This window comes from Zeus faber, assembly GCF_960531495.2.
Source record: "Zeus faber genome assembly, chromosome: 5".
Classification (NCBI taxonomy): domain Eukaryota; kingdom Metazoa; phylum Chordata; class Actinopteri; order Zeiformes; family Zeidae; genus Zeus; species Zeus faber.
Window position 1 is genome coordinate 35,288,674 of NC_137192.1, and position 14,578 is coordinate 35,303,251.

The 14,578-nt window shown below is 46.0% G+C and overlaps 1 protein-coding gene across 1 annotated transcript in view; it reads left to right on the plus strand.

Annotated features, from left to right (window-relative positions):
* The window catches only part of LOC307230336 (dedicator of cytokinesis protein 3-like), a gene marked incomplete at both ends in the record, with an annotated part of 128,695 nt that overhangs the window by 50,968 nt on the left and 63,149 nt on the right, over positions 1-14,578 (plus strand). Inside the window, 2 exon segments of the mRNA XM_080000642.1 lie at positions 1,507-1,547; positions 12,658-12,713. Coding sequence (XP_079856768.1) covers positions 1,507-1,547; positions 12,658-12,713 — 97 coding nt within the window.

Genomic DNA, 14,578 nt, shown 5'->3' on the forward strand with positions numbered 1-14,578 from the left:
TTGTGTCAAAAGTTGAAGAACTTCATACGGACTCTGCATCGGATGGAGAGAGAGCTGCTCCGCAGGAGGGCGGGGCTCGTTTTGCGACTCTTCATGGAAACGAAGGAGACTTCCTGTGAATTGTTTGCGTTTGTGGGATTGAGTATGAAATGTTGGTGTGATGGAGGTGGCGAAATCTTTCCCTTCTTCGTCGCATTCTAAAGGTCGGACGCACTTTGCTTCTCAGACCTCCAACCAACAGCTGGGTGGAGGTCACACCCTCCACCTCCATACTCCATGATGTTAGATCTTGTGAAATATTGTCGTTAGTTGTGGTTTTCACACCAGGTGGCGTCCATCAGTGTGGAACAAACAGTTCACCCCCAGAGGCTGTGGATGTTTAAACACACACACTCACACACACACACACACGCACACACACACACACACACACACACACACACACACACACACACACACACACACACACACACACACACACACACACACACACCCTCAGAGACTGCTACCACAGACACAATTTATAATCACATATAAAACACACACACTGAGGCGGGTCCCACTCTGACTGACTCAGGACTTTTTGCCCATTGGCAAACCTTACCTCTTTGTGTGTGTGTGTGTGTGTGTGTGTGTGTGTGTGTGTGTGTGTGTGTGTGTGTGTGTGTGTGTGTGTGTAGTCTACGTGAGATGCAGGTATACGCCGTATATCCACTAAGAAAGCTCCAGGATTTCGTTACACCCACTTAAAAACGCTTGAGGACAGGGTGAGGGTTGAGGAACAGGAGGTGCAGAAAATGTTGTTTTTCAGAATAAAAGTAGCGGCACCTCGTCGTCCGCGGACATTTTACAGAACTGAGGCGGTGCCTGACCGAGGGGTTAGAGACCCTGGTCAGACTTGGGTTGGGATGGGGTTCCCCCTAAATGGTGTTTATCTGTGTTCCTCTCCTGTGAATGTCTGAAGAAATGGAAAAGGTTGAGAATATTATAAATATCTAGATCCTATCCTTCATGTGATTGGCTCCCGCACATGGAAGGAGCCTAGTGATGTTGCTCAGCAGCATCTTGCACACGTTCCTCCTGCACTGACAGCGCCTCGTTGCGGATCAATTCCAGTATTACAAATAATGGACCCCATCGAAAGAGTACCACTTTCCCCAAACCCAACTGGCCATAACCTGCCCGGGTTAGAGTCACGGAGATGGAGATAAGACCAGGGGAACAAAGCCAAAACCACCACAAATAAAAGCCGGCATGATGTCCCAGAACAAGTGAACGGTGAAGTCAAAATCGCGTCAACATTTGGGAAAGAAGGGGGGAGGGGGACGGAAAAGTTGATTGTATGAAGGAATGTTTGTGAAAAGGCAGGAGGAGGAATAAAGAGTGAGTTTCTATTTCAAAGAAGGAGGCGCTGAAGCTCAGTGATCCCTGCCCTTCACCCTCTGCTGCTCCGGACGTTCAGGAGCCTCCAGACCTCTAACCCGCCGTGTTTCTGCTTTCTTCCAGGATGGTTCCGAGGGTTCTCTGCCAGGAAGCCAAATGTCAAGGTAAACAAACAAACCTCTTTCTTTCATTCCGTCCGACTGTCATCCAGCCTCTTTTGAACCGGTTCAGAGCAAAGGGACGTTGAAGGTCCCTCCACTCGTGGTGCTTTGTCTTCTAACCGCCGGCGCTCGGAGGAGCAGGCTATTTTTAGTTCCTCCATGCGGCTGCATACGGCGAATGTCTTTTCGCCCGACGCCACCGCTCCACTGGAGGAGGAACAGCTGGATGTGGAGCCACGCTTGGCACCCCCCCCCTCGCCCGGTGTCTGGTCTTCTTTGTCTTTGGACAAAAAGGTTGCGTGCGGCTCCCGGTGACAACAGTTTCAATAAGATGCAGAAAGACTGAGACTCTGGCTGCCGCAGACGCGGCGCCTGGTGCCAGAGCGGCCGTGCCTGGAGTGGTGAAAGCACAGCATCATGGAAAGGAGGTTTGAGATCCACGGGTTCCTGAGGGGTCCCCCGCCCCTGTGGGGGGGCTTTGGCTCAGTGGCCACCCCAGGGGCCACGCTGAGCCAAGGCTGTCAAAAGGAGACATGTTGCTCTGGACCCATAAAACCTTGAATCAAAACTTAAATCCCGCTAAACTTTACGCGGTCGGCACAGTGGCCCTTCACGGCTGAAGAACTTGGATTCACCCCTCGGAATCAACACTGGCTTCATGAATGTATAATAACTTATTTCAGTGTTCGTAGCCCTGACTTGAATGTGAATACATCTTAATTAGTGGTTTCTAAATTATTTCGTAGCCCCTGGCCTCCGCTCGGTAAGATAACCAAGAAAACAACCTTCTGGTTTCACACGCACAATCTCCCAATCTGGTGTCATTTGCAGGTCATGTAAGACCCTGTACGTCTAATAACAGCCTCAAGAAATATGATAATTAAAAAAATGTTTTACTCAAAAGTCCCGAGTGATTCATGGAAGCATAATTTTATAGTTAAGAGTCACTTCATGATAGATGCTGGACACCCAGACTTTTGTTATTTAAGCTTATTTTTGCCTGCGTGCTTCACACTGAATCTGACAAACGACAACAACAAAGTCCATTCGTTCCTTTGGAGGGTCAGTTTCCACACGGGAAAAGCGTGACCCTCCTTTACGTGTGTTCTGGGATGCATTCTACGACATATGAACAAAAAGCATCAACAATAAATAAAACAACACACATGCCACTAAATAATATGAGACATAATGCCGCCATTTCCCTCTGTAAACAACAAAACCATAAAACGTCAAGTCAAAGTCAAAGTCAAAGTCTACACTCCAGACATTTTGGAGGCAGAGAGGAGAGAGTTCAGCGTCCTGACAGCCTGATGGATGAAGCTGTTTCACAGTGTGCTGGAGCGGGCTCGGAGTCTCCGCGATCTTCTCCCATCTGGCGGAGGACTGAAGAGGCTGTGTGAGGGACGGGTGGTGTCACTCGCAATGCTGGTGGCCTCGCGGGCTAGGCGGGTGTTGTAATTTCCAGGAATGAGGGGAGTGAGGCACTAGTGATATTCCGTATTCACTGCTTCGAGAGCTGAACTGCTGCAGGGCCTTTCGGTCGGAGGAAGTTCAGCTCCCCAAGCGCACATTGAGGCAGCTGGACAGATGCCTATGATGCCTCGGTAGAAGGAGCATATGATGGGTGCTGGGGCCCTTGCTCTCATTATTATATTATTATCCGGAGGGAAAAAAGACGCTGCTGGGCTTTCTTTCTCTAGTAGTCCTGGAGGGGTCCTTGGTGATGTACACACCCAAACATTCGGTGCCGCTCGCCTGTTCCGCAGCAGTACCGTTGATGGTCAGTGGGGTGTTGGGTGTGGGCTGACCGGTAGTCAATAACATTCTCCTTTGTTTTCCCTACATTTAGGGAAAGATTGTTATTTTTCCACCATGTGGCCATTTAGTTCACCTCATTCCTGTCGTTCGATTCATCATTGTTGCTGGTGAGACCCACAACAGTGTGGTGGGGGCGACCTCTTTGGCACAGGTATGATGGTGGTGCCTTGGAAGCATGTGGGGACAACAGCCTGACTCAAAGAGGTGTTGAAGATGTCCGTAAGGACATCCTTGAGCTGTTCTGCACAATCTTTCTTTTTTTTTTGTAACCTGTGCTGTCAGCATGCTGGGCATACAACAAAGAGTATTTGTTCCATTGCATCTAGGACAGAGTTAGTCTGCAAGTTCAACTTGTCAACCTGCAATGAAACTCTTTATTCATTCTTAAATCATCATCATCATAATCATAATCATCAATAACTGCTGCAATAACACCACCACCAATCCCACCCTTTGGAGAACCATCTTACCATGTTTTGGTCTTTAAACAACTAATCATCATTACCACTCCAAGAGGGAGAATCACCATGGGTGAAACAAATAAACATAGAAACAAACAACATATACATCAAAAAACATAAACATAGCAACAAACAACAACATGTATATGGAAAAACATAAACATAGCAACAAACAACAACATGTACATGGAAAAACATAAACATAGAAATATCAGGCGACAACATGTATCGACCAGTCCAGGAAAACTAGAACAGCAACTGGTCACGTGACCTCTTCCTGTCATAGTTGTGGCAGTAAATGAGGGAGAAAGGAGAGGGATGCAACCAGGAGGGTGTTCGGGGGTGTGGTCAAACAGGGCTCTGCACAATCTTTCAACACAGGACCAGGCATGTTGTCTGGACCGGCAGCCTTGTCTGCGTTAATAATGGAGAGTGATTTATTCACGCTGCCTGGGGAAAGCCACAAAACCTGGTCGTGGAGGGGAGGTGGTGTCTTCTGTGCAGGTGCGTTGTTTTGTGCTTCAAAAGATGCAAAGAAATTGCTGAGTTGGTTCAGCATGTTGCCATCACAAGCCTGTGGTGGAGGTTTGTAGTTTGTGATGGTTTTGATCCCCAGCCACAGGCTCCGTGTGTCTCTGCTGTCTTTGATATGATTGGTTATCTTTTTGGCATACAGATGCTTAGCTTCCCTGATGCCACAGGACAGGTTGGCTATGGTTGTTCTCAGTTCGGCTGCGTCACCAGCTCTGTTCTTGGTCCTCAGCAGTCAGTGAACCTCCCCTGTCAGCCATGGTTTCTGATTAGGGAGGTGATGGTCTTAGTGACACTCACATCGTCAATGCATTTGGTGATGTAGGCTGTCACAGTCTCAGTGTACTCCTGCATGTCAGTATGTTAGTTGTAGGTGGCTGCTTGCTTGAACACGACCCAATCCTGGAGTGCAGATTTGGCACCCTCAGTCCACACACATATCTGAACCTGTTTTGTGACTTCCACCCGTGATTTGTTTGCTGGCTTCAGCATAACAGTGATGTGGTCGGAGGTGTGGGAGGGGGCAGCCTCGTATTCGCCTTTGTGGTTTGTGTAAACAAGGTCCCGTGTATTATTTCCCCTTGTTGGAAAGGCAAGGTGCTGGTGTCGTTTTGGTAATACTGACTTTAGGTCAGGATGGTTGAAGTCCCCGGCAAGAATGAGAAATCCATCTGAGTGGGCTGTCTGTTGCTCACTGATGGTGTCGTACGGTTCACTGGGTGCCTCATTTCTGTCATTGTTACGGGGGCTAGGAGGTATTTACTGTGTATATACAGCTTCCAATAGAATAGCTGTAAATTTTCCACGTAGAAAGGCCGGCACTTGACAATCATAAACTCCACCGATGAGTAGAGACCGCTGAGCATCGCCGATGTAAACACAGGCCCTGGAGTTCAGTTCTTTGTTTGGGTTTCCCCTCGTTGGAGCAGAAAACGACAGCTGTACTTGTATCTAAATTAAGACGAACATGAAGACGTAGACAAGAGTGAACGTGTAAACACCGTAGTACTGGGACACAGAGAAGCCGCTGCATCCGTACGCGCCGCATATTCCGCGTGTGCAACCGTATCTCTTGCTTAACTCAACAATAGGAGACATAAGACACCCGTCTCCCCTGAAAACAAAAAATCTCCATTAAAAAGTCCATGACACCGCTTTGATCCATTTGGATTTCAGCACGTTTCTGTGAGGATTTCCACCCGCTGGTATATTTTAACTTGCTGTGTGGGTGTGCGTGCGTATGGGCAGGATAATACCGTATCAAACCGAGGGTTTTTTAGGCCGGTGTGTGGATCTCCAGCCGTCTGTGTTCTGGGTTTTGACTAATTTTCTGGAAGATCAAACCCTCCATTGTTGTTTTGTTCTGTTCTGGTTCCTTTCTCTCCTCGTTGTGTTCGTCCAAGAGGCTTTAGTCCTGAGCTTCGCTATTTCTAGGACCAGGTTTACCCCAGAGCCCTGAAGGAGAGAGGCGTCACGTCAGCGTGGCCCACCACCAGAGCTCCGGCACCGGAAACGCACAGAATGACACATTGAGTCACGGTTTGGTCAAAGGAGCAGTGGGAAATACTCTATTTCCTCCGTGACACGTCAGCGCCGTCTGCAAATGTTGCCAATCAGTGCTGGTGGCAGGGCCGGGTCCACTCACCGCCCGGAAGTCATTCAAGTCAATGGAGGAGTTCCACGATGGAGCACCAATGTAGCGCCCCCCCCCGGTGGAGGACACATGCGTTGAGACACGTTAAACCAGACCGCAAGAATCTCATATTCCACAGGAAGTGGACGGTGGCAAAAATGAAGTCGATATTTACTGTCTGGAGTGTGGCCCACAGCTTGGGCTTGCAGCTAACGCCCGAACTACACCCGGTGCATTGGCGCAGCTTAAAGGGCGGGGCAGAGCGGCTCCACCCGCTTCGTGGTGAAGCGTCCCAGATGCGTCGGTGTGAAGAGAGGAGGAATATTGAAAACAACAGTTATTTAAATGGGTTTTTTTTTTAATGAAATACCCCCTGAATACTTTTATTAGTTCTGTGAAAAATAAAAATGAATGGTTGTGATTTCTGCTTATTTCTTGTTGAAACATGAGATCACCACGTGATCTTTTTTTCGACCATCTCACAACACATCCCATGAGCTCTGCAGAGACCTCAGCTCAAACAAGCTCTTGCAGATATCCAGGTCAAAGGTTTTCAAATAAAGTTGATGTCGTCATCTGCCAAAAATAACTTTCACTGTAACTCAAATGTGACAACTGTAAATGTTGGGCTTGGTCGTGGGATGTGTTGCATTACTTCTACGTATCACACGTACTTTGCTTCTTTGCATTTAAACCAGGTCTGGATCAATAAGCAAATGCGACAGCAGCTCCAGCCTCAAGGCGCTGACATCAAACACCGTTTACGAAAAGCTTTCATCTTGTGTTTCCGTGGAGAAGGCGCCGCAGCCTGTTCCACGGAAAAGCGCGGTTGGAAAAACAATACACCCCTCGTGCAAAAGTAGGGAAATGCAAACGTGGCCCCGCCCAAGCCCCGCCCGGACCCCGCCCGGACCCTGCGCAGCTGACATGGCCAGCGTAGCTCCAACGGTGGATTAACATGGATTTAATGGGAAGCAGCATAAGGGCGCTAAACCTTAATTCTCCCCGACGGAGATTTCCAAACACTCTGTCATGAATCTATAAAGTTATGGGATGTTGCCGCTCCCTGACCTTTAGACACAACCCAGTGCGTGTGTGTGTGTGTGCCTGCGTGCGCGTGTGTGTGTGTGTGTGTGTGTGTGTGTGTGTGTGTGTGTGTGTGTGTGTGTGTGTGGGCGTGCACTACATCACATCCTCACTCATGTGAAATGTAAATGTTCAGTCGACTGAAACATAAATTAATTTACATGAAAACTGTTTTATTTAATTTGCAAGAGAAACGTATGGATATGTAAGTTCTAACATAAATGTTATTCTATTTTCTTAGCATTTTCACATTTTATTTTGTGTTACGTGATATTTTTGCAACATTTTTAGGGTTCCTTGAATAGGAATTTTAAGACTACTGTATTACATTATATTATATTATATTATATTATACTATATTGTATTATACTATATAATATTGTATCATATTATATCACATTATATGATATTGTATTATGTTATATTATATATGATATGGTATCATATGATATGATATTATCTTGTATTGTGTTGTATTATATTGTATTATTATTGTATTATATAGTATATTATATTATATGATATTGTATTATATTATATTATATTATATTATATTATATTATATTATATAGATAATATTAGATATTGCATTCCAGCAGATCAGTGATATTTAGGCTCTGCTCTCATCCCTTTGAACTGCGGAGACATTTTAAACTTGTTTTTAAATTCTGTTTCTTCTTTTTACACTTTGCTGTTTCTTCTTCATCCTCCTCCTCCTCATTCTTCCTCTCCTTCCTCTCCTCTGATCTTGTCTTTCCGCTTTTACTACTTCCTGCACAGAAATTCTCTTTAATCCCAGGATTCGGACTGTGTGTGTGTGTGTGTGTGTGTGTGTGTGTGTGTGTGTGTGTGTGTGTGTGTGTGTGTGTGTGTGTGTGTGTGTGTGTGTGTGTGTGTGTGTGTGTGTGTGTGAACCTCTGCAGGGAACAAAGTGTAAATCAACCCTTCATCTCTTAAATTTGGAGTTGAGATTAAACACCTGCTGGAGAGAGAGAGGACAGATCACAAAAAAGAGGGGAGGAAAAGATGAAACAAAGGAGTGCGGGACAATTCAGAGAAATACAAAGAAACACTGCAAAAAATGTTTTTTTATATTTCATATTGTACTTTTTTAGATGACGAATAAATCAAATAACTTTGTAAATATACTTTATATACTATATATGTATACCTGTGGGCAGTTGCTCAGAAGGTCGAGTGGATTGCCGGTTCCACCCCGGCTCCTCCTGGTAGCGTGCTGATGTGTCCTTGAGCAAGACACCTCACCCACAAATTGCTCCCCGGGCGCCACTACATTGCGGCCACTGCTCCTGGATACGGCAGTTACTAGGATGTGAAATGCAGAAAAATGCATTTTGTTGCCTCAGTACTTGTACTCTGTGCAATCACTATATATATATATATATATATATATATATATATATATATACAGTGGCAGCTGGTGGTGATATATGTTTTACAAAACAAGAAACTGGATTTTTAATAGAGTAGTCCACCTTGTTGTTATTTATGCTAATGCTAACGCTAGCCACTTCATTCTGCATTCAGCATTATTTATCCACTCTCGAACTAATGTTTGGTTGTGAATGAATCGAATCAAACAACTCGTGAGCCGGGAGTCGCCAACTGCAGACACAACTGTCTGAACTGAGTCAAAACGCTCAAGTCGCTGATTCAGAGAACAACTTCTCATCACTCTGCAGCGTCCTGCTTGAGCACGGCGGTTCCTTTATTTAACCAATGGAATGAATGTATTCAAATGATCTGTCATCACAAGTATGTATATCAATCTCTCCACCTGTCCAACCATCCAACATCCATCCTTACATCCATTCATCTATCAATCTCTATCAATCTTTTCATTCAAGATTCAAGAGGTTTATTTGTCAAATACATATGCATACCTTCATACATATATGCAGTGAAATGTCTTTGCAATGCACCCGGATATTATGCACAATAGTTTCTAAACCAAATATAATAGCTAACCTAATTCCTACCTAGCAACTAACTGAAACTAACTGATTCCTTAAACCTGATGCAGTTAGTGAATAGAATAATATCAATCAAATAAAATTGACTCATAAAGATCATACAGAGTGGGGTACAAAATAGAAGTAAAGGGAATAGAGTTATGTATTTGGGATAGGCTATTTGGATATACAGATATGTGCAGTAAAGTGCATATGAATAAAGTGAGTATGGCGATATACAGTACAGTATACAACAGTACCACACAGCAATACAGTAACACCCAACAGAACAGCAATGCAGTGCAGTATGCAGTGAGTTATCCAGTACAGTGACACAGTATGCAGTACAGTATGTAGTAACCCAGAACAGTGATACAGTATGCAGTACAGTGTGCTACATACAGTGCATTAAGGCAGTGTGTACTATGTGAGTGACTCAGTGCTTTTTGTTAGGACCCCTAGTGAGTTAAGCATTGACATTCTTAAGGCTTGAGGAAGAAACTCCGTCTCAGTCTCTGTTCTTGCTGTGTGGCTGTGGAGGCTCTTGCTCCACCACAGCAGCTGGAACAGTCCGTTGTTGGGGTGGTGAGGACCCTTCATGATGCTGCAGCTCTGCTACTACACCTCCTGGTGAATAAGTCCTGCAGGGAGGGGAGGGTAGTTCCAGTGGTACTTTGGCCTGAAGGCAGCACCTTCTGCAGGGCCCGCCTGTCCTGAGCAGTACAGTTCCAAAACCAGGCAGTAATGTTGCCTGTCAGGATGCTCTCCACTGCTCCAGAGTAGGAGGACTTGAGGATCCTCACGAGACCCTGTATTTCTTCAGCTGCCTGAGGTGGTAAAGACGCTGCCTCGTCTTCCTCACCGGAGTGTCTGTGTGTAAAGTCCATGTTAAGTCCTCTGTGATGTGGACTCCCAGGTATTTGAAGCTGCTCACCCTGTCGACAGAAGTCCCATTAATCACCAAGGGCGCGTGCGTCCTCGGTTGTAATCATCGCCTAAAGTCCACAATCAGCTCCTTGGTTTTGCTGACGTTCAGGTGTAGGCTGTTGTCCTGGCACCAGAGTGACAGGTCAGCCACCTCCTCGTGGTAGACCTTCTCATCGCTTTTGGTGATCAGGCCACGACAACGGTGTCGTCAGCAAACTTGATGATGGTGTTGGAGCTGGACCTGGCCACACAGTCATTTGTGTACAGGGAGCACAGTAGGTGGCTGAGGACGCAACCCTGGGGGGATCCTGTATTCAGGGTGAGGGAGCTGGACATGTGCCTCCCCACCCTAACCCCACCCTAACCACCTTGGGCCGGGCTGAGAGGAAGTCCAGGATCCAGGCACACAGAGTGTTCAGTCCGAGCTCCTGCAGCTTGACAGCCAGTCTGGTGGGGACTATGGAGTTGAAAACTGAACTATAGTCGATGAACAGCATCTAACATGACCCTTCAAGGTGCGTGAGCGTGGTGTGCAGTACCTGGGAGACCACGTCGTCCGTCCATCATCCAACCATCCAACGTCCATGCTTACATCCATCCATCATCCAGCCCTCCACCCGTCCATCCTCCTTGGTGGATAAGAGATTATTATGAGTTCAGGTCTAACTGGGATGTTTGCCTCTGAACAAACAGAATCAATGATTCATGACGGAGGGAAGTTCTTCAGCATCAGACGGAAGAAAGGCATCAATTATTAACGAGCGAGAGGGGGAAACAGGGAGAGAGAGAGAGAGAGAGACAGGGAGAAAGAGAGAGAGAAGGAGAGAGAGCAAGAGAGAGGGGGAGAGAGAGAACACTGTAGAAAGTATTTGTAAAAAAAAGTTGTAAAATGTCAGATGTTTTATCACGTTTCTGAAACCAAAAAATATATTGACCTCATAGAGATGATGTCATAGATGTGCACCACAACATGACAACATGACATTAACATTCTTAAAATCAATTATTAAAACAAAAATGAAAAATAAAAACTGGATGTAATTCCATTTAGAAGCATCTATTTATCTTTCCTTCTTTCTCTCTTTTGTTCTGTCAGTCACATTGACTTTTCAAGTGAATCTTTCCTTCAAGATCACACTCAGCTCTAACCACCCTGAAACACACACATACACACACACAAACACACACACACACACACATATGCACACACACACATACACACACATATGCACACACACACATACACACACACAACCACATACACACACACACACATATGCACACACACACATACGCACACACAACCACATACACACACACACACACACACATACACACACACAACCACATACACACACACACATATGCACACACACACACATACACACACATATGCACACACACACACATACACACACACAACCACATACACACACACACACATATGCACACACACACACATACACACACACAACCACATACACACACATACACACACACAACCACATACACACACACACATATGCACACACACACACATACACACACATATGCACACACACATACACACACACAACCACATACACACACACACATATGCACACACACACACATACACACACACAACCACATACACACACATACACACACACAACCACATACACACACACACACATATGCACACACACACACATACACACACACAACCACATACACACACACACACACACACATACACACACACAACCACATACACACACACACATACACACACACAACCACATACACACACACACATGCACACACACAACCACATACACACACACACATACACACACACACACACACACAACCACATACACACACACACACACACACACACACACACACACACACACAACCACATACACACACACAACCACATACACACACACACAACCACATACACACACACACAACCACACACAACCACATACACACACAACCACATACACACACACACACACACAACCACATACACACACACACACACACACACAACCACACACACACAACCACATACACACACACAACCACATACACACACACACAACCACATACACACACACACACACACATACACATACACACACACATACATACACACACACACACACACATATGCACACACACACACACACACGTGTGTATGTGTGTGTGTGTGTGTGTGTGTGCTCCAGCTGAGCTTGTATTTGTGTTTGTCTGAAACTAATCATAAGTTTCAACTTCTTGGCGGATGAGACAGAAGCAGCTGCAGTGTCAGCGCAGTGAAGAAGGACCTTGAGAACCTTGAGAACCTTAAAAACCTTGAGAACCTTGAGGACCTTGGGAACCTAGAGGACCTTGAGGACCTTGAGAACCTTGAGAACCTTGAGAACCTTAAAAACCTTAAGAACCTTGAGAACCTTGAGGACCTTGGGAACCTTGAGGACCTGGCAGGTCCACGTGCAACAGAACCTGTAACCCGGTCCATCCAGCCCTGGGTTGGGTTCCTCCATGGGAGCCAGAAGGTCCTGTTGTTCTAACCCATGATGGGATGGATTAGGTGATTGTTATTCTATTCTGCAGTAATCAATACTGCTTTGTAACGTTGCTCTTTCTGCTTTTTCTTCTTCTTCTTCTTCTTCTCTCTCTCTCTTCAGGGAGTCTTTCCAGCCAGTTACATCCACCTGAAGAAGGCCGTTGTCACCAACAGAGGGTAAGGTTCCTTCCTCCCTCCAGGACTCACTCCACCGAGTGTCGGAGGAGCTCAGTATCTTCTGGCCGCGCCGCCGGTCCCACGCCTGAGACGCCCTGAGACCCAGACAGCGTCGGGTCACAACATCTGCTTTACTTAGTGGTGGAACGGAACGAGGAGAGGAAACAAGGGGAGGAAACCAGGAGAGGAAACCAGGGGAGGAAACAAGGAGAGGAAACCAGGGGGTAAACCATGGGAGGAAACAAGGGGAGGAAACTAGGGGAGGAAACCAGGGGAGGAAACAAGGAGAGGAAACCAGGGGAGGAACAAGGGGGCTACATCTTTCTTTACTTTTGTGGTGAAAATGTTCTCCATGTCCAGACGAGAGCAGAGCAGTTGGAGGTGGTTTGAGGGGAGGGGCGTCGCCTCACTTAACGCTCCTTTAAAGGGCGTCGTCTGCGCTGCAGTGCACCCCCTGCTGGTGGACGCTTTAAACCGCGCCCAAAGTCTCCTTTTCCTTTTCCTTTTCCTTTTCCTGTGGTTTCTTCCTCTGAATAAGACATGAACCTCCCCTTGAATACATTTGCATATGACTGGATAAAAGCATGATGTTTTTTTTTTAAGTCAGACCTGCAGAGCGTGTCCTGATTACTGTTTTCTTTTTCTTCTGTTCATTAATGAGAGGCATGCAAAGATAAATGACCTGGAATTAGTGAAAGCTTTACCGTTTTATTCACGCCTGCAGGCAGTGGAACGTCTTTTACTGAGTCGAGAAAGGTGTGTGTGTGTGTGTTTGTATTTAGCAGACATCTCGTATGAACATCAGACAACGTTGACCCTCAGTTTTCTGTCAATGTTCATTGTTTGAATCTGCAAAATGATCATCATGAAACCTGGGAAGAGGTGGGAACGTTCACACTTCAAACACCATCAAAATATTTCAACGGGAACCCCTCCTGAACTCTGTGTGTGTGTGTGTGTGTGTGTGTGTGTGTGTGTGTGTGTGTGTATGTGTGTGTGTATGTTTGTGTGTGTGTGTGTGTGTGGCTATGGAGATACCTACCTCGTAAACTCCATATACCCTCTTCCTTGACAACCTGGAAGGAAGTAATGATGACTAGTGTGTGCGTGAGTGTGCATGAGTGTGTGTGTGTGTGTGTGTGTGTGTGTGTGTGTGTGTGTGTGTGTGTGCCTGCCTGACTCACCTGACCAACCCCGATTCAGCAAACTATGGATACATCATATTTGTAAGATATATCGTCTTTTGTTGACGCCATAGACTGACTGTGAAGGGATGATTTCAAGGGTTTAGCTTCACGCTCGTCGCCATCTTTGGCAGGAAACTGAGTAAGAGCTTTATAGAGTTGGGCAGCTGGGGGGCGGGGTCATGGTGTGCTGGGGGCGTGGCCAGTGAAACCACCAGACAGCCAGGAGGAAGGAAGGAAGACACACCTTGCACGAACGCTAATGAGACATGTGTCAATCAAAGAGGCCACGCCCCCAGATCTACACCTCTTTCAGCCTCAATATCTTCTTTATGGATCAATCGATTTCAAAATCACATCCCAGACTACCAGTAGAATCATTTAAGTTTCGATTCTGAGACTCTAAAGTCTTGTGAAACAGTGAAACATATATATACAGTATATATATATATATATATATATATATATATATATATATATATATATATCCCACTGGGATTGGACGCCTCTGTGGGCCAGGTCTGGCCCGCAGGCCTAATGTTTGACACCCCTGTTTTCCCAAACAGCCTGAGTTTGTTCAGTGTTTAGTCCTGTAACTGCAGCTCTGTTGTCAGGGTGGAGCGAACGGGAGGAGAGGGAGGAGGGAGGAGGAGGAGAGGGAGCAGGGAGGAGGGAGGAGGA